General features: G+C 53.9%; 2 protein-coding genes across 6 annotated transcripts in view; both read right to left on the bottom strand.

The window, feature by feature from the left end:
* Positions 1–6,995: 6,995 nt before the first annotated feature.
* Positions 6,996–27,511, bottom strand: part of CAPZB (capping actin protein of muscle Z-line subunit beta) — a 146,761-nt gene continuing 126,245 nt past the window's right edge. For 2 of the 5 annotated variants that reach the window (XM_003949308.5, XM_009449692.4), the window contains exons 5-10: positions 25,474–25,615; positions 24,683–24,799; positions 13,412–13,477; positions 12,581–12,657; positions 10,974–11,086; positions 6,996–7,838 (exon numbers count right to left, since the gene is read on the bottom strand). In XM_003949308.5, the coding sequence (XP_003949357.1) occupies positions 10,984–11,086; positions 12,581–12,657; positions 13,412–13,477; positions 24,683–24,799; positions 25,474–25,615 (505 nt within the window). In that variant the 3' untranslated portion in view covers positions 6,996–7,838; positions 10,974–10,983. Of the gene's footprint in view, positions 7,839–10,973; positions 11,087–12,580; positions 12,658–13,411; positions 13,478–16,880; positions 17,359–17,479; positions 17,802–18,255; positions 18,347–23,629; positions 24,800–25,473; positions 25,616–27,511 lie in introns of those variants that run through there. The other 3 variants (XM_003307839.6, XM_009449700.4, XR_010148013.1) reach the window with 2 other exon arrangements.
* LOC743172 (uncharacterized) lies at positions 19,328–21,946 on the bottom strand. The gene has a single exon (XM_054680200.2). It carries the CDS (start codon positions 21,824–21,826, stop codon positions 20,786–20,788), a length of 1,041 nt encoding a protein of 346 aa, XP_054536175.1. The 5' UTR covers positions 21,827–21,946; the 3' UTR covers positions 19,328–20,785.

The following is a 27,511-nucleotide window of genomic DNA, read 5'->3' as shown; positions in this document are numbered from 1 at the left end:
GTCCTGAACTGGGGCCGGGTGGGGAAGAGTGAGATGGGATAACATAGCCCCTGCTTGGAGGCCCTTCTCTGATGGGGTGACATAATCCCTTCCTCCTGGGAAACACCAGCTTTTGGGGTGATAGCACTTTCAGGCAGGAGCTACGGTTCCTTCCTCAGGAGGCCTCCAATCTGATGGGGAAGACACGGCCCCTCCCCCTGGGGAGTGCCCTGTGTGATGGAGGCGATACAGCCCCTACCCTCAGAGAGCACCTGGCCTGCAGCTCATCCAAACCTGAGGCTCCTCTCCCTTGGAGGCCTCATTCCAGTGCCCCAAGGAGGATTCAAACTGTTGGGGCTGGAAGAACTTCGTGGCCTGGGTCCCTGGAGCCCTGTTGAAGGAGCTGGTGACATTCAGATGCTGGAGGCAGGTGGCGGGGAGCACAGACTTTGTGTCCTGCACACTGAGCTCCAAGTGTGCCCCAGCCACTGTGAGCCTTGTGACTTGAGCAGACATCCGAAGCCGTTTCTTCATCCCATGAGACCAGTTACACTGTCTGCCTCAGAACATAGCTGTGATCAAGATGAGCACGGAGGCTCGTGTCCCGGCACCTGGCACACAGTAAGTGCCTGGTAAATAAACAATGGCTATATTTGCTTGTCATCAGGGGGCTTACCAATGCCTGGAACCTCCCCCAGGTTCCTCACAAAGAGAAGGGCCAAGGCCGGGTGCAGTGGTTCACGCCTCTATTCCCAGCACTTTGGGAGGCTGAGGCAGGAGGATCACTTGAGCCAAGGAGTTCAAGACCAACTTGGGCAACATAGCAAAACCCCATCTCTACAAAAATTTAAAAAATTACAATAAAGGCGAATCTCATCGATGGGATTCTGCCATACTGATGGGGCCATGTTTGCTGATGGTGGGCAAACATGTTACCAAGTTAAACGCCTCCACAGGTAGCTTCCCTTTCTCCCTGGCTTACACCTCCTGCTCCTTCCTGAGGTCATGGGATGGCAGGATGCTCGTCTCCAGGTGTGGCCTGAAGGGAAAAGTGTGGACAGTTTGGTGTGGTCAAGGAAATGGAACCACGCTTACCAGTTGCCCTTGTCCAGGAAGGGCTGGCTCCCTTAGGATGCCCACATGGAGCATGAGGTTGGGCCAGGCACCCCCAGAGGTCCCCGCCTTGGCAGGTTCTGTTTTACCTGTTGAACGAGACACTGTATGGGGAAGTGACATGCGCAGTGCCTGGCCCAGTGCTGTGCACACACGCTGCTTCGCTTCCTCAGGTTCCAGGGATGGGATGGGACAGAAAAGCTGGTTGCTTAGCTGGTGGCATTCTCCAGCAAAGCAGAAGGGATGGTCCTGGCAGCCCTGTGCCGAGCACCGGACCCCACGCCCTCCCTGGCTCTCTCAGCCCCAAGGTCCCATTGGTTATCAAACCTGGTTTTTTGTTTTTGTTTTGAGACAGAGTCACTCCGTCACCCAGGCTGGAGTGCAGTGGTACGATCTTGGCTTACTGCAGCCTCCACCTCCTGGGCTCAAGTGATCCTCCCACTTGAGTGCTACCACGCCCGGCTAATTTTTGTATTTTTGGTAGAGATGGGGTTTCGCAATGTTGCCCAGCAGGCTGTTCTCAAACTCCTAAGCTCAAGTGATCCTCCCACCTCGGCCTCCCAAATTTGCTGGGATTCCAGGGTTTTGAAGCCACAGCCAAGACGACATGGCCTTCCATTCCTGAAGCTGAGGAAGGGGAGAAAGCCACAGCCTTCACCACTCTCCACCCTTTCTGTCTGTGTGACTTGGCTTTCATTGGAGCTGAATGACGGGACCCCAGAGGTGCCAGGTGACAGCCAGGTGCAGAGCCTCAACTACCCCAGATGGTAAAGCTTTAAACTGATCCACTGGCAAGGTGAGGCGACTCATGCCTGGAATCCCAACACTTTGGGAGGCTGAGGCAGGTGGATTGCGTAAGCTGAGTTCAAGACCAGCCTGGGCAACGTGGTGGTGTGCACCTGTAGACCCAGCTACCTGGGAGGTTAAGGTGGGAGGATTGCTTGGGCCCTGGAGGTCAAGGCTGCAGTGAGTCGAGACAGCACCACTGCACTCCAGCCTGGGTGACAGAGACCTTGTCTCAAACAAAACAAAACAAAACACAGGAAAACCTGGATCTGCTTAGCATTGGCCCTAGGGCAGGGAGTGGGTTACCTTCCACTGTGGATTAACTCAGTTCAACTGGTAACTACTGCTCCAGGCCCCCAGCCTGGGACAGCCCTGGGGACATAGTCACCCAGTAGCAGCACTGTGCCCAGCACAGGTAAGCACTCAATAATGACGACGGTTACTAAGTACTCCACCCCCACCAAACAGTAGGCAGAGACTGTCTCTCCTGTTGGCCATCATAACCCCAGTACTCAGTAGGTGCTCAATGTTTGGTGAATGAGTAAGTGAAGGGAAAGCTGAGGCACCAACCCTCAGGGAGCCCTCAGTCTGGTGGATGTAACCAACAACCACAGAACTACAGAATTGTATACTTTAGATACATGAATTGTGTGGTATGTGAATTATATCTCAAAAGCCATTTGAAAAAATATCAAATGTGCCATTAAGATTTGGATGGGAAGTTATGGGTAATGAGAATATAATGACATCTTGCAACATTATATTGAGAAAAATATAAATTGAAATGTTTTATCTTATATTTAACTTACATGATATTTAATTTACAGGATTTAACTTATAGTATTTGAAATGAGGCGTACTTTTTTTTTTTCTTTTTTTGAGACAGCCGTGACGTGTTCCCCAGGCTAGAGTGCAGTGGCACAATCATGGCTCACTGCAACCTCCGCCTCCCGGGTTCAAGTGATTCTCGTGCCTCAGCCTCTCGAGTAGCTGGGATCACAGGGTGCACCACCACACCTGGCCAATTTTTGTATTTTTAGTAGAGATGGGGTTTTGCTATGTTGCCCAGGCTGGTCTCGAACTCCTGGGCTCAAGTGATCTGCCTGCCTTGGCCTCCCAAAGTGCTGGGATTCCAGGCGTAAGCTACCGCACCTGGCCAAGAGAGAACGTCTTCATTGTCCCAGTGTGGGTCATGCACAGGGGAGGAGGGAGTGTCCTGAGTGCACTGTGCCCAGGTGGCATGGAGGTGGTTTGGCACCAGAAAAAGAGGAGCTGTCCCACCTAGCAAAATCCACAATGCCTACATCACCCCACCTGCTGAGAGAGTGCCACACCCTTGGGTGCAACTAGCCCAGGGCCTGCCGCAAAGCAGTTACCTAGAAAGTAATCTGAATGCAGGAGAAAATCTTGGGAGACTAGGAGTCTTGAACCTGGGGCCCCAGGAGAACCTCAGGAAAGGCTTCAGTCTGGGTGCAGTGGCTCACACCTGCAATCCCAGCACTTTGGGAGGCCAAGGTGGGAGGAGGGCTTGAGCTCGGGAGTTCAAGGCTGCAGTAAGACCACTGCACTCCAGCCTGAGCAACAGAGCGAGACCCTGTCTCAAAAGAAAAGGCCAGGCATGGTGGCTCACACCTATAGTCCCAGCACTTTGGGAGGCTGAGGCGGGCGGATCACGAGGTCAGAAGTTTGAGACCAGCCTGGCCAATATGGTGAAACACTGTCTCTACTAAAAATACAGAAATTAGTCAGGAGTGGTGGCGCATGCCTGTAGTCCTAGCTACTTGGGAGGCTGAGGCAGAAGAATCGCTTGAACCCGGAAGGCAGAGGTTGCAGTGAGCCGAGATTGCACCTCTGCACTCCAGCCTGGGCGACAGAGCAAGACTCTGCCTCAAACAAACAACAACAACAAAAAACGGCTCTGGACAACAACAACAACAACAACAGACTCCGGAGGCTGATTTGTTAAGGCCAAGCAAGGGAGGAATGAAAGGGCTTCAGAGAGACAGGGACCCCCTGGATTACCCACTTAAGCCCTCAGCCCTGGAGAGACCCTCACCAAGGCTGCCTCCCCTTCTGTTAGTTGGCACGAAGGGGACCTCCAGGAAGCATCTAGTGAGCCCTTGGGGTGGGGGACATCTCTGCTGCTGCCAAACCCCAGGAGTCTGTAGCCTGCAGCCCATGAACCCCAGGGGCTCCCATACGCCTTCGTTCTCTTCTTAGGTATGCCTGAGGTGCCCTGCTGGACCCCAGAGCTTTCCTCACCAGGCAGCCAAGGAACGAGCAGGGAAAGGCATGGCTGGGAAGTGGGAGAGGGTCGCCAAACACATCCTCGAGGCCCACTGTCCCCAATCTCACCAGCTGAGTTTAGCATTAAAACACTAGCAGTGAGGGCTGTGTGCGGTGGCTCACACCCGTAATTCCAGTACTTTGGGAGGCCAAGTTGGGGGAGGGATCGCTTGAATTCGGGAGTTCGAGACCAGTCTGGCCAACATGGCAAAACCCGGCCTCTACTAAAAATACAAAAATTAGGTGGGCGTGGTGGCGGGCACCTGTAGTCCCAGCTACTTGAGAGGCTGGGGCAGGAGAATCGCTTGAACCTGGGAAGTGGAGGTTGCAGTGGCCCGAGATCATGCCACTGCAGTCCAGCCTGGGTGACAGAGCAAGACTCCATCATAGAACAAAACAAAACAAAACAACACTAGCAATGAGGGCTGGGCGTGGTGGCTTACACCTGTAATTCTAGCACTTTGGGAGACCGAGGTGGGGGGATCGCTTGAAGCCAGGAGTTTGAGACCAGCCTGGGCAACAGGGTGAGGGCCCGTCTCTACAAAAACAAACAAAAAAAACCCAACTAGTAGTGAGGGTCCCTGTGGAAGATTCTAGATAGCAGAGCAAGATCAGGCCTGGCATACATCACAGTCACAATTTCTGGGTTTCAAGCATTATTTTTGGTTCCAGGATTGTACGGCTGATGAAAGTGACAGCTCAAGGAGCAACTGGTGGGTTTCCTGAAGGGAAATCCCCTGAGAGGAGAGCGGGCCTGAGCCTCCAGGGGTGACTCTCAGGTGAGTCAGAGTCCACTCCACCTCCGCAGTTCTGTGGAATTACCACTGGCGTGCACAACAGCTCCCAGCCTAGCAGCCTCTGCTGCAGGACAGCAGGCCTCTGCTGTGACGTTCCAGGTGTGCCTGTCTCACTGACTTCAGGGGTGGCTGTTTTTCCCTTGCGACCTCAGTTCCTCTCATGTGTCCAAGGAAAGGCGTTTTCCATTTGTCCAGTTTCTTCTTGAAGTGACAACTGCCAAAGATTATTTGCTTGGCCAAACTTTAGTCAGGCTCCTGAACCTTCCCCTAGGCCCACCTGTGTGCCCTTGTAAAACCCAGTTTCAGCAATCCCTTGCTAAGTCAATTTTACAAAAACGGCCATCCTTGATATTTTTCTTTTTTTGAGACAGGATCTCACTGTCTCCTAGGCTGGAGTACAGTGGTACGATCTCGGCTCACTGCAGCCTCAATCTCCCAGGCTCAAGTGATCCTCCCAAATCAGCCTCCCAAGTAGCTGGGACGACAGGTGCACACCACCACGCCTGGTTTGTATTTCTTGTAGAGATGGGGTCTATGTTAACCAGGCTAGTCTCAAAGCCCTGGGCTCAAGCCATCCTCCCAACTTGGTCTCCTAAAGTGCTGGGATCGTAGGCATAAGCCACCACACCTGGCCTCATCCTCCACCCCCGGCCCCAGGTGATGTCTGGTCACCCTGGCCTGTCTTCAGCAAGAATCCTGTTAGGTGTGTTTGGCCAGAAGGCCCCTGACCCCTGAGGTTTCCTCTGAGTCATTTTCCACCCACTGCTCCCCTCTGCTCCTTGGCTCTAATCCCCACCTGCCCGTGCTGCTGCACTCAGAGTTGAGCCCAATCTCTCTCCCCATCCACAAGACCCCACTGCAGTGGCCCCTGTACCTACCTTGATGATCCTGGATAAAACTTTACCATGAAAGAAAATGAAAAGCAAAACATTTGTTTTTCCAGCCCCTTGTGTGTGCCAGGCACCTTGCCAACATGACCCCGGGAGGCTGCAGCACCCATGTGCCCATGGGGAACGGCTCGCTGGGCCCTTCTGTGTGCCAGGCACCTTGCCAACATGACCCCGGGAGGCTGCAGCACCCGTGTGCCCATGGGGAACGGCTCGCTGGGTGCATCCCCTCACGGCTCACGGCTGGAGTGTGCCTGCGTTCTCCACCTGGCACTAGGAACTCAGGGGGCAGGGGCTTCTCTGCTGTCTGTATGCCACGGCACTTGCACTCCATAAAGATACTGCATCGGCCGGGTGCGGTGGCTCACGCCTGTAATCCCAGCACATTGGGAGGCCGAGGCGGGAGGGTCACCTGAGATCAGGAGCTCGAGACCAGCCTGACACACAAGGAGAAACCCCGTCTCTACTAAAAATACGTTAGCTGGGCATGGTGACACATGCCTGTAATGCCAGCTACTGAGGAGGCTGAGGCAGGACAATTGCTTGAATGTGGGAGGCGGAGGTTACGGTGAGCCAAGATCATGCCATTGCACTCCAGCCTGGGCAACAAGAGTGAAACTCCGTCTCAGAAAAAAAAAAAAAAAAAGATGCTGCATCAGACCCAGGGACCTCAAACAGATGGGCTGGCCAGGTTGTGGAGCCCGCTGATTGGCCACGGACAGATGGGGGGATGGTCTCGGCAGGGACTTTGAGATCTGCTTCAGATCTTCCCTGGGGCATTTTGGAGGGTAGAAGGCAGACTCTGTGGCTCTGTGCAGCCTTGGCTGAGTTACTGCAACTGAGCCTCGGCTGCCTCACATTTGTACTAGGCACAGTGGGAAGGCGGCGGGAGGTGCGTGTGGCGGCGCCAGAACAGTGTTTGCTGGTGCTTCTGCCCTCCAACGGCGGAGAGCGGAAAGGGACAGGGACTCTGCACCTCATCACATACCTGGTATGTTTTTAGGGCGGCGGGGCTGGGGACCGGACACTTCCTTGCTGCCGTGAGCGGGGCCCACACACGTCCCAGCTTGGAGCCAGCGCACGGCCACGGCCACACGCGCTCGGAAAGTGAGGCTGGCGAGAAGGAACACAGAAGGCCAGCGCTAACTGCGTCCCAGTTTCTTTTTATTGATTTTTTTTTCTTTTCTTTTCTTTTTTTAAGTATGGAGGCTCAAGTATAAGATGTAGATTTTTTTCTTAAGCTTTACAAAAAAACAAAATAAAACAAAAACCTCCTTTTGCATTCCATAGAAATTGACAGAAAAGCACCTGGCCGGAAGAGCGGAACGGTCGGCGGCCCCCCCCAGCCCCCACCCCGCGGCCTCCGTGGGACGGGCGAGTCTGCGCAGGACGGCACCGAGGGCCACCTCTGCTCCCAGAGCTGTCCCCTGTCCCCACGACCCCCAACCCCAAGCAACTCCCAAACACACACGGAATAAGATTTCCAGTTTTTCTTCTCTCTTTCACACACCACAGTTAGTTCATAAAATTTTTTTGTTTTACATTTTTTACACCAATGTAACAAAAAGGTGGGAGGGAAGGGAGGCTGGCAGACAGTGGATTTTATGCCTATAAATGGGGGGACAGCGAGGAAGACGGGGGGCCCGGGTGAACAAAAACCACACGGTCTCTATGGAAATGTGGAGAGAACTGAGAGCGAGGTGTGGCGGAAGCAGGTTCGGAGCCGGAGGAGGGTGGCTATCGGCTTTATTCTCAGGGAGAGATGGTGCTGTGCGGTCAATGATGCAGCTGTTATGTGACCTGTCGGGGAGGGAAGGGACGAGGGAAGGGAGCAGAAAACGAGTTTTCTAAGAAAGGAATCTAACGAGTGCACGGCGTGTCTGGTTAGCATGAAGCAGAGGTTTAGCATTGCTGCTTTCTCTTCAAAGCCTCCACCAGGTCATTCTTCAGAGCTTCTTGTTTTGATTTGTCTGCAAAAGTCTGCACAGACCTGCAAGGGAGGAAAGGCGTTATCAGCAGATTGAATAGGGACTGGTGAGGCGGTGGAGGCCTGGGGGCCACCATGCCAGTGCCTGGCTGATTTGCCGCATGGACCCGCCTCCTGGGGTGAGGCTCTGGGTCACTGGGCTGGGCATCTGCCCCTCTCAGAAAGGGGCAAAGGGGCACATGGCCGAGACCTGCACCCTCTGCACCTTGCCAGGCCCTGTGGGGGGTGGCATATGGCTTACATGGACAGGTGCTCATCTCTGCCCCTGGCCACCGGTGATCCGGCCATAGTCCCTAGAACCCTAAGTTCACTCCTCTGTGTGTAGGCCCCTATGTCACCCTAAGCCACAAGGTGGCTTCTGGGCTTCCAAACACAATGGAACAAAGCCCCTCTGCTTCAGAACAGCTACCCTGGGTTGCTGGCTGGGGACTCAGGCCAGGGGCTAAGAGGGGAGGACTCCGGGGCCATGCGGGTTCCTCTATAAAAGCTTCCCCCTTGCCCAGGCCCTGCCCAGCAGAACAGCCTCATTCCTCACCCCAGGAGTGCAAGGTGCAGCGTTATCCCACCCTTGGGAGTGGGTAAGAACCAGTGTCTCCGCGTGTCTGAGCACACTGTGTTCATGGCCCATGCAGCAGGTGCTTTCAGGCCTCTGCTGTGAGGCACCATCCGCTGTTAACTTGGCCCAGAAAACCCCTCAGCCTGGATTGCAAAGGGCAGCACAGGACAGCCAAGTGCCCCTGGGATCCCTGCTGTCAAATTCTGGATTTGTGGGGAAACGTTCAGAGCGACCGCATTCACGTATGTGTGGGGACGCTCATCAACAAAGCCAGAAACAATGAAGGCTTATGGAGATTTCACAGTTTACAAAACGCCTTTCACATATATTATCTCATTTAATTCTCACAGGCATCCTGGGGAAGTCTCAACTATCAACCCGGCCGGATGTGGTGGCTCAAGCCTGTAATCCCAGCACTTTGGGAGGCCAAGGCGGGAGGATCATTTAAGGTCAGGAGTTCGAGACCAGCCTGGGCAACATAGTGAGACCCCATCTCTACAACGACAACAACAAAAAGCGAAGTCAAGGCTTAAAAAAGAACAAAGCTATCAACCCAATTTACAGATGAGGAAACTGAGGCTCAGAGGAATGCCCCCCTAGCACTTCTTTAATCATTTTGTCAAATTTACCCAACATATTGGTTAGGCAAAGACTTCCTAAATGTAGGTTTTATAACAGTTTAGAAGCAGTGGAAAGAGTGGGTAGAGGGCTGCTCAACAAGAGTGCTACGGAGAGTGCACTCAGCCGGACTCTCACGTTTGATTCACACCAGCCATGGGAAGGAAGAATCAGAAAAATCAATCCCCAGAAGCAAAAATGGGCAAATGGAAGTGAAGCAGGGCCCAGGAGAAGCAACAGCACCCAGACTGAGTTCTGGCTACCGAATCCCTACAAGTCACAGGAAGAGCCCTCAAAATACTCAGCAGGTGCCATAAGACAAGACCTGGAAGCAAGCTGCATACAACTGAAAAAACTCCCAGGAGAAACGCAGACATTTGGTTCATGCTGGGGAAATACACGTTTCTGAGTATCTTCCCAGGACTGTCCCTGGCTCTGTGGCGGCCAAAGGCATCAGCCCCCACGGCCCCCAGGCTCCAAATCTCATCCGATTCCCCAGGGGCTTCTTGCCAAGCTCACAGCGAGAGGTCAACATGGCCAGCGGGAGATGCGGCGGGCAAAGCAGCAGCGCACAGGACCTCTAGCCTGGGTGGTCACTGGCTCTTCTGGGAAGGAAGAGCCAAGCCCGCCAGGTCTTGGCTGGATCACACGAAGGAGAAAGTTCCAGAGCCAGAATCAAGTTAGACACAGGAAGTTAGAAGTGAAATGGTGGAAGGCGGAAGGAGCAGGGGGCTTATTTAAGGGACAATGCTTGGGAAGGTCACGGCCAAGCAACCTCGAATCAGCGCTTGGAGACAGTGCTCGACTCTGTGGGAGGGAGGAGTCATCTTGAGCAGACCTGGCTGCCAGGGTTTCTACGCCAGGACGCCCCCAGTGGGCGGCCAGGGAACTGCACCATCACGGTGTATCTTAAAAAGGGTTTTTTCTCAATGCCATGATGGAAATGCCTGATGACCACACTGTGAGGCTGACCCGAGTCGTGGGCCTTAAGTTGGCACACACAGACCAGACTGGTGCACTTAAGTCCCACGGCCAAGGAAAAGCAGCTCCACCTGGTTTTCTAAGTGCCTGACCCCACCTCCACCTTGGAAAGTCTGCTGCACCCCTTCTGGGGTGGGCCTTCAGTGCGGAGCCCCTGGACCTGGGCTCTGCAGCCCCAGCTGGCAGGGTTCCAAACGCCTTCTTTTTACAAACAAGTTGCCCTCCTGCTCTCCAGGGATGCTGCCTCCTTCCCTACGTCTGGATCTGTCACAAGCTCAAGTCATGGTTCTTGGCCATTACCAACAAGCAAGACTATTTTCCTTTCCATTAGCGTAACCTGTTTAAAGGAACAGCTGCAGCTCGTTAGGGGCGGAAGGTTATGCTGGTTGTGGCCGAGTCGGCACTGGGCGTCCAGGCAGCTCCAGCAGAGCATCTGGGCCGGCCAGGGTGGAGTCCAGCCCTGACTCTGCCCTCCAACCCCAGAGACTCAGAGATCAGAGAGTGAGGTCACCCCTTCCAAGCCAGCTAGCTCTGGACAGCCAATGTGCCGCTGAGCGGGGGCGGGGCTTATTTGGCTTCTGGGATCCCTGCACCAGCATCAGAGGCTCCTCTGAAGCATGTGGGGGTGGACGACAGGCAGACCCCTGCCCTGGGGACAGTCAGGCCGGTGCACACAAGTGGCTGCTGCTGGAGAGGCAGCATCCATCCCTTGGCCTGGGCTTCTTCAGAAGCAAAAGCCAAAAAATCAGCCGTCTTCCCCACACCCAGCCTCCACCCAGAGTGGAAAGCACACACACGTGATAGGTGCCGTGTTACACGGGGCCGAGGCTACACGGGAATGTGGCTGTGCACCGGCCGGGAGCACACGTGGGGGTTAGTGGTGGTTTAAATGGCCGCGGAGCAGCAGCCGGACCGGCAGGGTCTCGGCGGATTGGTGAGTCCTGTTTTAGTGGGGAGGGTCTCGCGGCTCTCAGGCAGGGTACCTGGATCGGCTTAATTATCAGGCTGGATGTAGATCTGGCGCTGGGTCAGCACTTGAGAGAGCTCCCTCTGCAACTGCTTAAACTTTTGGTTGTCAGGGATAGCATCAATAGATCTACAGAGAGTGTTCAAGATGAGTGGAGTGGGAGGGAAGAGAACGACGAGAAGCCAGGAACGCAGGGGGCCACAGCTGAGGAGGAAATTCAGGGAGACCCACGAGGCGGAAGGGGGGATGCCGCGGCGGCTCTGGGGTGTGGAGTGGTATCGCCGCTGCAGAGGTCCACGCTGGCGGTGGTCGTGGTATTCAGGGGCTCGCCACCACCACCCGCAGGCTCTTCTGCTTCTCTCCCCCACTTCCCAGCCACTGCCTGGGGACTGTGCAGGTTGGCTGGGCGGGAAAGTGTGTTTGGTGTATCGGGCAGTGGCTGCCGGTGGCAGGCCTAACGCCAGGGACCACTGGGCTCTAACCCTGTCACAGGTCACGAAGACCAAGCCTCCCCCAGGTGGGCAGGAGATCAGAAGACAAGGGTCCAAAGAGGACTCCTCCTCTGTTTTAAAACTGTAAAGCAGGTGACTGAAATCTGTCGCCCACCCCAGTCCACGCGCTGGGGCAGCCCCAGGACTGCAGCCTGCCTCTCCTCTGGGCTGGGCTGTGAGAGCTACACCACGGCAGTGGGTGAGAGGGCTGGCCGCTAAAGGCATAGCACAGCCCGACTCACACGGTGCTGCTGGACTGCAGAGCGTGTTCTAGATTCATCATCTCAGCCGACCGTGCCTCCTCGACTGGACAAGGGCCTCTGCGAGGAGTGCCAGGGGCCATGCAGCTCAGGATGACAGAGCTTAGGGGAGATCCCGGCCTCCTGACTCTCCTGACTCCAAGGCCAGTGCTCCCTCCACAGCCGTTTACTGCCCCCAGCTGGGCTCTGGCCTCATGTCAGAGGCCTGCCTCTTGCTCTGTCCGCCATGGACCTGGAGGGTCCAGAGAGCCCCTGGCTTTTGTTTGGGCTGACACTGCAGAGCTGAGGGCACGAGGTGGGAGGGATGGTGCAGGACACTGGTCACTGGCAGCAGAGCCCTGGCAGAGGACGTTAGAGAGGCTGGGGCCCCCTGAGAACGCCCAGGCTGAGGGCCCTGCCTGCATGTGGCGTCAGGGAGGCTGGGGGCCTGAGAAGGCCCGGGCTGAGGGCCCTGCCTGCACGTTGCCCTCTGCTGTCTCGGAGAGCAGGCCAGCCAGAGGCGGCCGGGCTGCCCGGAATGTGGTGTCATGGCTCCCCTAGGCCCAGGATGGAGGGTGGGGAGATTTTTGAGCGGGGACTGACAAACTGCAGGGCTGAGGAGGCTCCGGGGGGCAAGGGCACCAATGGCTGTTAGGGTGAACGTGCCCCAGGAAACAAATGGTGCAGGTAGGGACCGACAGCTGCTACGGAGAGTGCAGATGACACATCAGGACTTTACTTTCCAAAATCAACATAATGATCATCCCAGAAGAGGGGCACTGCAGCCTACCAATGAGGACACCGAGGCCCAAGACCACACAGCTAGTAACTGGCAGAGCCAGGGTTCAAATCCCTCTGTCTGCTTCTAAAGCTTGTGCTTTCTGGTACATTACCTCAGCCCATTGACGATATCCTTTGTTTTTCCAAAGTAGATCTCGTTCAGCGTACTTCTGATTTTATTTTCCATGTCCTGGAAGGGAGGTCGGTCAGCGCAGTGGCAAAAGGTCAGGAACCCTGAGGCCCACGCCCTCCCTCCACCCGCCAGCCCTGCAGTCCCCAGTGTGGCCACTGGAGGGTGGCACATGCCTGCTCTGGGGCATCAGTGAGCGAGCTCCAGGCTGCCAAGACCCCACCTGCCATCTGTGCTCCCGGCGCCTTCCCGTCCACAGTCCACAGGCAGGGAGGAAGCCAGTACCCAGGGATTGGCGGCCAGCTCTGCCCATGCCTGGGAGCTGCTCTAAACCACATCACCACCCCTTGGGCTCCCCACTAATTTTGTGAACAATTCTGTGAAACCCGAGAGCACCTCCCTGCCTTCCTAAACAACGTGGTGACAGGAGAGCCAAGGCAGCCGCAACTGAAGCCACACCAGGGCCCACTGGCATTCCTGGGATCTGCTTCCTCTCCCAGCGCAGGGCCCTGTTCACACCCAGGCGATCAGGGGAGACAAGACCTAGTGCGCCCCAGAGCCAGCGCCTGAGCAGAGTCTTCTGGGAGCCCAGGTCTGGGGGTGGAGCAGGAGGTGGCCCTGAAGCTGGAGCCTGCTGGCATCCAAATCAGAGGCTCCAAAAATATGAGGCCAGGGCAAAATCCAAGAAGCGCTCTGCCGGCTGCTGTGGAGCTGAGAGAAAGCAGCAGAGAAGGAGGCCAGCACAGCGGCTCCGGGGCTGCAGTGTCACTGCTGTGGGTCAATGCAGGAGCCAGCCAGAGCCCAGGCCACTCACCTCTACCAGGCGCCCGATGTTGGCTATGTGTGGGGAGCAGTCACTCACAGTTTCATCCTTCTCCATCTGCAAAAGACAGAAACATTCCAAGTCAGAGAAAGCCAGAGCTTTCTGAGAACGGCAGACAGCCCACCCTACCTCCACGGTCTGCAAAGAGCCTATTGTTCCCACCGCAGAGCCAGCTGCAGGTATGACAAGGCCAGTTTTGCAGCCTGGGAACTGAAGCACAAACCGACTTCAGTTTCAGACCATAAAGAGCCCAGAGGGCAGAAGCCCAGAGTCCCCACTTCCAAGGGAGAAGATTTTGCTGCTGCCCATGGTAGAGCAGGCAGATGCCCAGTGCCACAGCAGCAGCCCTTGGCAGGCACCAGCTCACCCGAGTCAACTGGAGAAGACTCGCTCGGTTTGTCTTCAGGCCTCTACTGGCAGGCGCAGGCCCACGCTGGGCCATCCACCCCAGGTTCAGGGCCTGACACTGCAGGGGAAGCTTCTGTGCTGCTGCTGCGCCCTGGCGCTCCCAAATGGTGGCTTTGGGGTGCCATCTGCTGCAGTCTCGCAGGGAGGGACAGACAACCTCTGACGGAGACTTCGGGCCAGAGGGATTCAGTGGCTCACCCTAGTCATGCAGATGGCAATGGCAGAGCCTGGGTCAAACCCTTCCTCGCACCAGGGCCTGTTCGTTCTACTCTGCGAGGGGAGTTTGAGCAAGAGAGTCTCAATACAGACTCTGAGGTTATGAGGGGGGCAGCAGCACTCAAGCCCCATCTCCTCTTCCCAAGCCCAGGAAGAACTGGCTCTGACCCAATCATCTCAACTCGGAGGAGGGAGGAAATGGAGGCAGGTTAGGGTAGAAGGAATTCGGCACTTTCCCCCGAATTTTTTCTGATCTGAAGCCTTATTTCCCTGACAAGAATATAAATTCTTTCAGGAGAGATGTGCCTGCCTTATAACGCACAGGGTACCTGGAAGAGTGCTAGGAACATAAATGCTCAACGTTACTACACTGAAAACAGGAATACGCAGCTACCATGACTGATGTTGTTGAAATAAAATGTGGGAAGCTGAAATAAATAATCAAGAAAGAGGAAGAAAAGAACAGCATCAGAAAGGGTAGAGTTCAAAATGAGACCAGGCCCACAGAAGAAAAACCAGCAAAAGGCGGGTTCCTCTCTTTGGAACCAGGAGAACAGGGTGGAGTCTGGGGGGAGATACTGTCTCAGAGGGTACGGGCTCTGTTGCTTCTCATCTATTTCTACATCTCCTCATCAGGGAGACTGACTTTCAGGCTGTGAAAGGTGGAACCAACCTGGTTAAGAGGGGGTGAGCAGAGGGCAGGAGAGAACCAAGCCACTTTAAACGACCAGGCTTCCAGGGTTGGGCAAACCCGATCTGTGATTGCAATCCTTGACACTGGGGGCGGCAGCACTGACCCAACTTTTGTCTTTTTTTTTTTTTTTTTGAGACGGAGTTTCGCTCTTGTCACCCAGGCTGGAGTGCAATGGTGCAATCTTGGCTCACTGCAACCTCTGCCTCCTGGGTTCAAGTGATTCTCCTGCCTCAGCCTCCCCAGTAGCTGGGATTACAGGTGCCCACCACCACGTCTGGCTTTTTTTATTTATTTATTTATTTTATTTTTAGTAGAGACAGGGTTTTGCCATGTTGGCCAGGCTGGTCTTGAACTTCTGACTTCAGGTGATCCACCTCCCTTGGCCTCCCAAAGTGCTGGGATTACAAGTATGAGCCACTGCACCTGGCCGACCCAACTTTTGTCAAAAAAGGAAGAATGACCTCTGCAAGGAAACGCTAGCTCGAAACTGATCCAGACAACAATTTTTGATGGGATCGTTAAAATCATCTGCTGGCACATTTTAAACTCAGAGATCATGAGGAGCCAGCCAGGCTCACTGTGAACAAGCCCTGCACGAGAGCACTTCTTTTCCTGTTTTGGTGGGGATGCTGGGCTGGAAGAAAACACAACTACTTAAATAGGGTCGCATCCTTCTGGCAAGTTCCCATCTACCATCCTGCACCTGTGGCTGAGAGGAAGGGCAGGATGGAGCCTCTGCCGATAGGGGTAGGGACCTGGCCACATTTCCACAGCCCCCCACCCACTCCCCTCCACACCTGGTCAGGGTCAGCTCGCTGGCAACACCGACCCACCAAAAATAGAACCATTTGTGCACTGCATACATTATGTGGCCCCCTGTAGCAGTCTCTGCCTGCCCTTGGTCAACTTGTTTCTCCAGGACTTAAGTAAAGGCCCAGCTGAGACAATGACCAGCTTCCTATCGACAGTGTCAAGGGTTGAGATGGTCACAGGGTTAATACGGAACCCGGAAACCTGGGCTACCTACAGAACGAGAGCAGCAACTTGGAATGGAGCCAGGCGGCAGCCACCTTTTTCCATCTCAGCTTCCTAGGAACCCTGTTTTAAACCCAAGGAAACCGAAGCTTAAAGAAGCAAGAATCATACAGCACTGTTAGATTCCGACGCCTTTGCTCTTCCTACTTCACCATGCCAGTTAAATGTACCAGGGCAAATGCAAGCCAGATATTTAGGCTCAAGGGTACATTTCATGCAGTACAAAATGGGGAACTGCTGACTTGCAAACAGTTCCTATGAAGAGACTTGTGGTTTTTAGATAATTTCAAGTTTGACAAGGACGAGATGTTGCTACTAGGAAAGCTTTTGTGCAACTTTAAGGTGCATAAATGACACTATTTCTTGTGCCCAGATAAGGGGCAGCATTCCCACCCCATCGCATGATGAAGACACTGCAGCTGCCAGTTTCCATCGCTTGCTTGGGAAGGCAGTGGTTCCCCTCTGTTCTGTCCTGGCCCAGCTACATCTGCAGGGCTGGATTCAGTTTAGGGCACTTTTTTTTTTTTTTTTTAATTTTCTTTTAAGAGACAAGGTCTTGCTATGTTGCCCAGGCTAGACAGGAACTCCTGCAATCCTCCCACACAGCTGTAACTACAGGTGTGTGCCACTGTACCCTGTACCCTGCTAAGGCACTGGGTTTTAAAAGCCTTGAATGAGTTAGCGTTCATCTGCTTAAAAGGTCTGAACACCCTGACACCAAGAAATGGGAAAGAACTAGGGCTATCCAGGCCTGGCGGTGGTGGGTGGGGAGGGATGTGTGTGTGCTAGGGGAGACACAAGAGATTCTGGCAGGCTCTGAAGGTCTGCTGTCTGCCAGGGGAACAGACCCAACCTATGTCGCTGTAGATGGCAGAGGGGGGACCGAGCAGTGAGAGAACATCACGGCTCACTGGGCTGGACTCGGTCTGTTCTGATAGAGCTGTCCCTGACAGGCGTCTGCTCACAAAGCAATGTGGTCTGGGAGACCAACGGGTCTGAGAAAACGGATGGCATCTGACAAGGAGGGGGTCTAGGTGAGGGCAACAGTCCAGAACCTGCTGCCTCCCAAGTCATAACAGTAAATATCTGCAGAAAAAAGACATCTGGTTCTGGCAAGGCTGTTTTATTGAGGACTAGTGGAAAAGAGGGAGAGAAATGCTAGAAAGACCGGCTTCTCTGCTCCCATCTGTCTTGGCACGCTCTGGCGAGTCATCCTGAGGAATCTCGACCCTCAGACCCCAGGGGGTCTCCATAAAACAGGAGTAGTGAGAGTGCCCATGAGCTTGAGAGTGACAGTTCTCATTTCAGGTCTAATAAACACACCACCCTCGGCAGCACTGGAGCGTCTGCTGGAACATCATCTTTATCTGCCACTAGCAAAACCCTGGTGCCAAGACGACGGGGTGGGCTGTCTGCTCAACAGGAGCTGGGGAGCACCCTCAGGAGGGAGGGGGCTCCATCCACCCAGCTTCAAAAAGAACTTTTGCATGCTGGCCCCCGGGGACTGTGTGTTCTCCCAGACGTGAAGGTGGTCACTGTGCCTAGGCTCAGGGCTGGGTGGAGTCAGCTCGGCAGGCAGGGAAGCCTGGGGGTTGGATGGAAATGAATGAGGTCCTTCCAGCAAATCAGTCTCTCCTCCTCCCCGGCTCCATGTGGACGGCAGATTCCCGGCCACCCTAGGGAAGGGATGAGGGTTTTGAGCTCACCGTGGGCCCCATTTTAAATGGGTACCAACAGCCCAAAGAGAGGCCGCGGCCATCGGCAAAGGTCCTGGGTCACCTGGGCAAGTCCAGTCACATCAGCAATTTGGCCTCTTGGTTACCATCTTTGTGTTTCAGAATCAAGAGCCATCTTACAACAAACAGGCGAAACCCCTTAGCCAACGAAGGTAGAAGAGGTCAGGTGGAGGAGAGGGCTGGGTCTTGCAGTGTGCGACACTGTCCCCAGGAGCAGACTGATCCCCTAGAACACAGGCCCCCCTCAGCCCATGGCAGGGAAGCTGAGCCCACGTAAATGGCCACGCAGCCGCTGGGGAGGGAAGGAGAAAGGTGCTTGGGGAGTGAGGGGCACAGGGCTCGGTGCACCCGGCCATATTTCCACAGCCCCCTTGCCCGCCCCTGCTCACTCCCCTCCACACCTGGTCAGGGTCGGCTCGGTGGCAATACCGACCCACCAAAAATAGAACCATTTGTGCACTGCATATATTATTACATCCTTATAAAAGTGGCTGCCGGAAGGAAAACATTTTTATGTGTTGTGGCTGCAGATGTTCCACAAGGTGGTTCCAATGGCGTCTGAAGCCGGAGCCTGGCCCGTGTGTCCCCAGCAGGCGCCTCTCCTCCTCCCCATGGCCCTAACACAGGCAAGTGTTTGGAAGCTGGCAGCCTTTCCCCCAGAGGGGATATATTACACCTCCCACTGCCACGCGGGATCTTCTAGCGCGACCCGCAGGGCGTGGCCCTAAGGCATGGGCCCCACTCACCAGCGCTGAGGCCCCGCAGCTCCTGTGCCGCAGCCCGAGAGGAAAGGGCCTGGGCTTGTCTAGGCCTCCATTTCTTTGCCTTCACCTCGCACTAAATAAACAAATGTACACAAAAGGCCTAGAGCAGGACTTGCCAGAATGGCAGCTCTCACCGATTGTCAAAGCACAGCTCCATCCCCAGCACTCTTCTGGCCTCTGGCATCCTCCTGGTCACCACACTGTGCTGTGGGTTGGAGGTCAGGACCCGGCATGCAGCCAGGCCAGAAGAAGGTGGTCAGACGGCCTCCCGGGGAAAGTTACGGTTGCCCAGTTTAGGAAAATTTTGAATCTAGAATTGTACATATTCAAAAAGCCTCTCCTTGCAAGATATATGGTAGTAGCAGTAAAAGTTATTGTTTTTATTTTTATTTTTGAGACAGGGTCTGGCTGTGTTGCCCAGGCTGGAGCACAGTGTTGTCACCACAGCTCACTGCAACCTCGGCCTCCCAGGTTCAGGCCATCCTCCCACCTCAGCCTCCTGAATAGCTGGGACTACAGGCACACTGCTGCCTCACCTGGCTAATTTTTGTATTTTTTGTAGAGAGATGGGGTCTTACTTTGTTGCCCAGGCTGGTCTCAAACTCTCGAGCGCAAGTGATCTGCCTGCCTTGGCCTCCCAGTGTTGGGATTACAGGCATGAGCCATCGCGCCTGGCAAAAGTTATTATTTATTGAGCATAAAACTGTGTGTAAAACAGTTTTTTGTTTCTACTCTACAATGATCTTTCCTTTTTTTTTTTTTTTTTTTGAGGTGGAGTCTTGCTCTGTCGCTCAGGCTGGAGTGCAATGGCGCGATCTTGGCTCACTGCAACCTCTGCCTCCTGGGTTCAAGCGATTCTCCTGCCTCAGCCTCCTGAGTAGCTGAGATTACAGGTGCATGCCACCACACCCAGCTAATTTTTGTATTTTTAGTACAGACGGGGTTTCACCGTGTTGGTCAGGCTGATCTCGAACTCCTGACCTCGTGATCCACCTGCCTTGGCCTCCCAAAGTGCTGGGATTACAGGCATGAGCCACTGCGCCCGATCTTTCCATTTTTTTTTTTTAAATAACATTTGTTTATTATGTTTTTTAGAGACAGGGTCTTGCTCTGCTGCCCAGGCTGGAATGCAATGGTGCAATCATAGCTCACTATAACCTCAAACTCCTGGGCTCAAGTGATCCTCCCATCTCAGACTCCCAAGAAGCTAGGACCACAGATGCCACCCTACCCAGGTAACTTTTTGTTTTGTTGGGAGGGGTGAAGGGGTGGGGGGGCAGTGCAACTGTTGCCCAGGTTGGTCTCGAACCCCTGGCCAAGCAATCTTCTTGCCTCAGCCTCTCAAAGTGCTGGAACTATTATCTTTCAAAATGGGCATTATCAACACTGAGTTCAAAGAGGTGGCGGTCTGTCTAGGTCACACAGCTGGAAAGTTCCTGAGCTAGGATCTGAATCAAGGTCTGGGTGATTCTGAAACCTGCTTCCTTTTATGAGATCTCTCTGCTGGCTCAATTTCATATACATCCTTTACCAGAAAACTGAAGGACAAACCACAATCCAGGGCTCAGAAAACCTGAGCAGGGTCCATCCCTGCCTCAGCCGCCTCCTGCCAGGGATCTCCAGTCCCTTCGTCTCCTGTTTCCGCCCTTCACAGCACGGGATGGTTGTGGGGAGCCTGTCTCAGGCCAGCTTTCCTTCTCAGCCAGGCACTGGTCACTCCACCCCAGGTCATCTGGCAAAAACCCAGCCGCCCCTTGAAGCTGCGCTGCTCAAGCATCTCCACCCCTGAACCCAGGCAACCCCACAGGACACGAGGAGCGTGTGTGCAGCTGCAGCCAGGCCTCCCCAGCGAGCGTGCACTCCTGGAACTGCCAAGCTGGGCCCGGCCCACCCTTTGTTCCCTGCATCTGGAAGGGCAATGGGCTTCTTCCCTGTGACAAAAATATACTGCCTGGCCTAACTGCCAAACGCAAGTCAAAGAGGATGTTCCTGCTAGGATACACAGGCAAGTGCCTCTACTGGGGATTTACTGCCTGAAGATATATTGGGGGTGTCTACTGCTGAGTGGGGAGAGACTGCTCACTAGCCAATGACCTGCCTGATCTCCCCACTCAACAAAACATTCCACCTTCATTTCTAAATATTTAGAAGCTGAGAAAATATCAAACGAACATCTGCAGGGCCCTTCCCCGGATGGGAAACCTTGGATCTCTTTCCAGACATTTACAATCTCGCCTCTTTCCCACGTCTCTGCTGTCACACAGGAGAAGTGACCTCTCAGTACAACTTCCTTTTCAACATTTTGGAACTTGGGGCTTGCAACCTTTTTTCACTTGCTCTACAACCCTCCCATGGGGGGCCACGTGGCAGTGTGTCAGAGGGTACCTTCTGCCCGCCTCTCCTCACACACATCCACAAGCCTGGGCAGGAAGGTATGATCCGGCCGGCCTGCGGCTCACCTTCACTCCGACAGCCTCACTGCTGCGGGAATTTGCCAGAAGACTTTAGCTGTTTACCTTGTCTTCCAGTTGACGTCCCTGAGAAACATCTTTTGGTGGTTGGAGGTGGGAGAAATAAAAGCCGAAAATGATGGAGGCAGGGCTAGGTGGAGGCAGCATCGCCTGGTCTGGCTGTGTTCTGGCTGGCTGGCAGGCCACATGCCCAGGAGAGTGGCGCTCTGCCCCGGCCACTGGCCTACCACCAGCCGCCTACACTGGGACACGAGTGGGCACAGGGCATAGCCTGATGTGCCCACGGAAGGGACCCCTGCGAGGTGCCAGCAAGCCAAAGCTGGCGGCCTTCTCCAGATGGGCCGTGGGAAACAGGAAGACAAGGGTGCGCCCGGGGCCACACACAGGGAAGGGCAGCTGCCGCTGCTGCCGGGGTGAGGCAGGCTGGGCCACAGGACCCTGGGAAAGCTGAGGACCCATGGGGCCTTGCTGAGGGTGCTGATGCTGGCTGGGATGGCTCTTGGGGCTAGGGCCTGGCACTGTGGGCCTGGGGAGACAGCTCCAAAACCAAGCAGCCTTCCTTCCTGACACACGTGGGGCAAGGGCATGTGAGCGTGGGTGACCTGGATGAGGCCAGGTTTCCAGAGGAAAAACCCAGGCCCAGGTTGCTGTAAGGACTGTGTAAGGAGGAACTCGAGTGAGGGGCTCTCATCTGACCCCCATCTCATATCTTGGTCGTCCAGCCCCTGACCACTCCACTCCAGAATGCCTCCCAGCCTGCCCTTCTTCCCCTGCCCTTCTGTTTCTGCCCTTGCCACCTCATGCCTCAGACTGACACTAGCTTCTTCACTGACCTCTCTGCTGCAGGGCTGTCCCCTCTGACCCTCCCAGGGCTGCCTGATCCAGGCCCTTGTCATCTCTCTCCTTGATGACTGTAACAGCTTCCCCCTGACCACCCATCCCCCAAGCCCACTGGCAGAGCCACCTTCTGAAAACACAGATCCAATCAGATCATTGGACTCCCTAGAAACCTCAAAGCCCTCCTGACAGCCTCTAGTAGTGAACACACCCCAGTGGCCAAGTGGCTTCCAGCAGGAGATCATCCTGAAAGACAAAGGCACACCTGCGGGAGGGGCCCAGAGGGCAGCGCTGCTCAGCACACACCTGGGGAGCCTTGACCCCGTGTGCGGCTCTGCAGGGTTGATCCTGCTTGCGGGGCCTGCTTGCTCCTGAGGCTACAGGTCCACTGCAGCTGCTCATGCCGGCTGCTGAGACAGAGTCCTGTCTACACTGAGCTGACTGCTCCATGCACTTCCATCTGACTATTTAGCAGTCACCGAATGGCAGGCACAGAGGACGAATTAAGACCAAAACAGTTGTGGCGTGGTATAAAGTAGCATATTTTTTTCTCACCAGGCAAATCTGGGTTCACATCCCAGCTTTGCTTCTTACTGGTTAAATTATATGGGCAAATTATTTAAGTTTGAACTTCAGTTTCCTCACCTGTTAAATGAGAATAACTTGACCTTGGTTACAATCTAATCCAAGGGGAGAGCCTGCAAACCATGCATGTTCATGCTCACTGATCTGCTCACTTCTCCCAGAACCCTTCGTCTCCCATCCAAACAAGCACAGGCGTTTTTCCAAGGCTCCTCTGGGACCCGTAGCCAAGCTCTGCAACCCTCACTTCCCCTGTTTGCTCAGAAGCTGTGCATCATTAACTTAGATTTGTCTACCTCATTGCAATCCCTCCTCCTTCTGTAGTTACTTACATCGGAACCCAGCCCCAGCTTTAATGCACCTCAAATGAATGATGTGGTGATCGGCCGTTAGAATGATGGCAGAGCATTAATTTCCTCATTAAAGCCCCCAGAGCAAAAGGCAACGCGAACCAAGTCCGAAGCCCTGGCCAAGGTGTGCTGAGGACAGGCACTCATCAGGCCTGGGTTTAGCTTGGCAGGAGACACTGCTCATGGCAAGCCGGAACCAGACTCTGGCCATGGGCTGACAGCTCTGATTTAAACTATTAGGAGGGCTGAGGATTAAATATTTGTCCAGGTCACTGTAAACCGGGTGGAATTATCAACAGCCTGGAGTGGTAAGTGATACAGGAAGCAGTCTCTGGATACAGATTCAGGATTTTCCACCCAGTCCCCAGGTGGCAGGATGTGGGAGAGTCAGGCTGCAGGGGAGCTGGCTGCCTGGGGGTTTGGCTGTTCCTCCCTAGCCAATGGCCCCTGGAAGATAGGAGTCCACTTCCACGCAAAAAGGCTAAGTGCCCCCCGTGTGCACTAGTGAGTAGTCCTGGGATGGGACTGTGACATCCCTGCCCAGAGGCCAAAAAGAGGACCGCAATATCCCTTCTGGCCTCCAGCCCCTCTGACACAGGAGAGGCAGTGGAGCTTCTATAGGTGGAGGGAGGGTCCCAGGTATGACGGCTGACATTCACCTTGCGCCACTATTTTTTCAATGCATGTAGATGTTGTTGTAACTAGTAGAATGCAAATTCACTTAAAAGATTTACTACACTGGGCCGGGTGTGGTGGCTTATGCCTGTAATCCCAACACTTTGGGAGACCGAGGTGGGCGGATCACTTGAGGTCAGGAGTTCGAGACCAGCCTGGCCAACATGGTGAAATCCCATCTCTACTAAAAATACAAAAAATGAGCTGGGCGTGGTGGTGCATGCCTGTAATCCCAGCTACTCGGGAGGCTGAGGCAGGAGAATCGCTTGAACCCGGGAGGCAGAGATTGCAGTGAACCGAGATCACACCACTGTACTCCAGCTTGGGTGACAGAGCGAGACTCTGTCTCAAAAAAAAAAAAAAAAAAAAAAAATTTTACTGCATCGATCCTTTCGGTCATATTTTTTCTATCCACAGCTATTGAGAGCATAATTATCTTACCGAAACAGATCTCTGATGTTAAAAGGAATTCTCACAGTGGACAGTCAGGGACTGCTGGAACCGAGAACGGAAGGGCATCCTTGCAGAAAGTGGCGCCCCGCTGAGGCTCTCAAGGCTGTGCCGTTTCTGCCAATACCGACTTCTCCGAAGGCAAAGAGGGGTCCTTGTGAAACCCAGTTGTGCTTGGTCTATGCTTTCTCTTCCCCCTTTACGCCAAGCATCTTGTGGCACTGCACTAGCACAAGATTAAGGCCTTCTCTTGGGATGGGAATGTAAAGGGTCCGGAACATGGACCTTTATACAAGGTTCTTAAACCCACCCAGATGCTTATGGGAGCATCTAAGGTAGAAAGGCAGACAAGTTTGCTCAGGGGAGGCAGTACCTTCCAGTCCAAGTCCAAGTTTGCCTTAGACAGAACCTAGGAACAACGTCGTGGAGAAGGGTTGCTAGTGATACACAAACAAAAGATGGATAAGAGAGAGGTATCCAGTAGGGCACTTCTGAAATTTCAATGTGCACACATTACCTGGGCAATTTTGTGAAAATAGAGATCCTGATATGCTAGGTCTGGGTGGGACCTGATATTTCTGCCTTTCTGCCAAGCTCTTTGGTGATGCTGATGCTGGTCCTTGGACTACGCTGAGGGCAGCAAGGTGCAGACACTCTGAGCTCAGGTAAGCTGCTCCCAGAGAGCTGGCCTGACTGATGGGCTGGGCATGGCCACAGAGACGGCAAACAGGGCCAAGCACCACTTCTCACAGCAAAACATGAGCTGAAGCATGGGGATGTGCGGGGCCCTGAGGGGTAAGGAGGAGCCACGGCCAGCGCCTGGCCTCCCTCAGCAGGAGGCCAGCAGAGTGCCAGCAGCTGTGAGCAACCTTGCAGGCCCAGAGAGCTTTTATTTGAAAATGCAAAGCCCTACTTAGATGGTGGATTTATAGCTGGCTGAACATGCTTACCCTAAATGGGGCACCTGCTCACTCATCTCTGCAGGTCAGCACTGAGGCCAGCACCTGTGGGCACTGGCAAGTGGCTATGAGCGGGTAACTCTACCTGTCTGGTAAGGCTGCCTCCGAGGTTCATGGTGCCAGAGCCAGATTTGTTGGTCTGCAGCCACAGCATCACCGTGGAGGTCAACTTGTAATGGGCGGTGCGACCGCTGGATTTCTCCTGGAAGGACAAGACAGAGATCTGTTGAGCTGAGGGAGAGCCTGAAGTGGCCCCTTGAATTCAGGGTCATCCTAACATCTCCCTTCCTAGGTCATTATCACAATATTACCTTTTTTTTTTTAAATTGGAGACAAAGTCTCGCTCTGTCACCCAGGCTGGAGTGCAGTGGTGCGATCTCAAGTCACTGCAGCCTCCACCTCCCAGGTTCAAGCGATTCTCCTGCCTCAGCCTCCCAAGTAGCTGGGATTATGGGCGCCCACCACCACGCCTGGCTAATGTTTTTTGTGTTTTTGGTAGAGATGCGGTTTCGCCATATTGGCCAGGCTGGTCTTGAACTCCTGACCTCCGGTGATCTGCCCACCTCAGCCTCCCAAACTGCTGGGATTACAGGCCCGAGCCACCGTACCTGGCCTCACAATATTATCTTTCTTATAAAATCTCAACTGGTTTTTAAAGGGACATTTGTAATTATGTATTTCTTCTGGGAACTTAATCATCAATGACTACTGCAATCTTGACTTATCTTTATCCAAATGGCTTTGAGGCATTTCTCAGAATTAGGGGTTCAGAGATCACAGCATCCCCCTACTGCATCTGTTAGAGAGCAGCGCGGCACTGGCTGGTGTGCCATCTGTACTTAGTGGCCCGGGCCACCAGCTGCTGGGAGGCAGTACCTGCACTTCTACCACGTGGATGGAATCCCAGCAGCCTTTGATCTTCTTTGATCCATCTCCAGCCTTCTTTATGAGGATCACTCCAGCAAAGCCATGATCCAGATCCCAGAGGTAGACAGATGAGACGCCGCCTTCAAAATACCTGCAGGAAACAGGCCAACGTGCCTGTTAGATGCTAAAGGACAGATCATCAGCCTGGGTCCCAGGCTACTGCTCAGCAAAGATTCTGGGATTCAGGGCCCTCCCTGCGACAGTTATGGGAGCCGATCCTTGGGTGTGTTCTGATCGTCTGTGGCTGGGGGAGGGGGTGCAGCATTCCTGGGGGTGTAGTAGGTTTAGGCGTCATAAAGATGAATTTGAGTTTGGGCTCTGCCACCTCCTCTAGCTTTGTGGTCTTTGGCTTACTGAACCCCTCTGGGCGTCACACTCCTCCCAGATAAAGAACGCAGCACGACTGACATCCAGTGACAATCCATGCAGGCCATGACTACTGGAGTCACCACGGTGGTTCGATATTTCTGTCTTTTGGGATATTTTACAGGGCAGATGAGAAAATACAGCAACAAACTCCCTATACCCTGATCCCTCCTGAGCCTGGCAGACCAGGGCTCCAGTTGGTCTTTCGGAGCAACCTCCTACAAAGCGCTAGCCGGAAATGAAGGGCTCAGCTTGAGACAGTGCTTCCTCCTCAAATCCGACTCAATGCAAAAACATCTTTTCTTTTTTTCTGTTTTTGAGATGAAGTCTCACCATCTCCCAGGCTGGAGTGCAGTGGCACCATCTCGGCTCACTGCAACCTCTGCCTCCCAGGTTCAAACGATTCTCCTGCCTCAACCTCCTGAGTAGCTGGGATTACAGGTGTGCACCACTGCACCTGGCTAATTTCTGTATTTTTAGTAGAGATGGGGTTTTGCCATGTTGGCCAGGCTGGTCTCAAAACCCTGACCTCAAGTGATCCACCCGCCTCGGCCTCCCAAAGTGCTGGGATTACAGGCATGAGCCACTGCGCCTGGCCCAGAAACATTTCTAATTATAATCAAATGGAAGAGGGATTTCTAATTACGACCAAATGGAAGAGGGAACGAAAAGGTTAGATGAGAAATGGGAATCAGTCTGGGATCCCAAACCCAACAGACCCAGGTCAACTACTGTGGCTCACTGGGACTGCCGTGAGCAGAGGTGAGGGGTGGAGTCAGCTGATGGGAACCGCAAATGCTGTTGATAACCAACAAAAACTATGCGAAATCTCATTTCTTGTGGCGAAAGTCTGTAGCCTCTCCGACCCCAATTAAGCCCCAAAGAGAGAAATCTCATCTCTGTTGATAACCAACGAAACTGTGAGCAATCTCATCTCTCGTGGTGAGCACATCTTTATCAGAAAGTCTGGGGCCTCTCTGACACCTATTAAGCCCCAAAGCCACGGTGCGGCAGGCGCATTCTGGGAGCACCCTGCCCTCAGCCCCGGACGGCTGGGAAGGTGGGCCGCAGAGTACACTGGGTGGGTACAGGCTTGGGAGTCAGACAGACCCAATGACAGCTCTAGCACGCCCAGCTATGAGTTATGCTCAGGCATGCATGCGTCCAACAACTATTTACTAAGGGACCAGCGGTGTGAATATGGGCCTCAGGGACTTAATCTACTTTCTACGGCTGTTGAGAGACAAAAACAATTAGGAAAAGTAGACACCTGCCAAACGGTTAATGTAAAATTAAGTACTAGAAATTAACATGTATCTGTAGATTATGTCTCACCAAAGCTATTATATAACAAAAAATACACATTTACAGAATGTGGGTGATGGGTATACAAGAATACTCTGTACTCTTTTTTTTTTTTTTTTTTGCAATTTTACAGTAAGTCATACCATTCCAAACTAAAAAGCTTTTGTGAAAAATCAGTACACGAATACACCAGAGTGTAATGTAACTAAGAGACCACCAGACCAAGGAAGCAAGGCATCCTCCCAGGAGAATGAGGGTGCCCTGGCTGGTCTGCCCTCACTCCAACCCGCAGATCTGCGGAGCATCCAGGGGGCCG

The sequence above is a fragment of the Pan troglodytes genome, chromosome 1, assembly GCF_028858775.2.
Source record: "Pan troglodytes isolate AG18354 chromosome 1, NHGRI_mPanTro3-v2.0_pri, whole genome shotgun sequence".
Lineage (NCBI taxonomy): Eukaryota > Metazoa > Chordata > Mammalia > Primates > Hominidae > Pan > Pan troglodytes.
The sequence above is the reverse complement of the archived record's forward strand: the minus strand, read 5'-3'. Positions and strand labels throughout refer to the sequence as shown.

Excerpts from the sequence above, each read along its gene's own strand:
- LOC743172 (XM_054680200.2), bottom strand. The coding sequence starts at position 21,826 with ATGATCTCCTGCTGGAAGCCACTTGGCCACTGGGGTGTGTTCACTACT.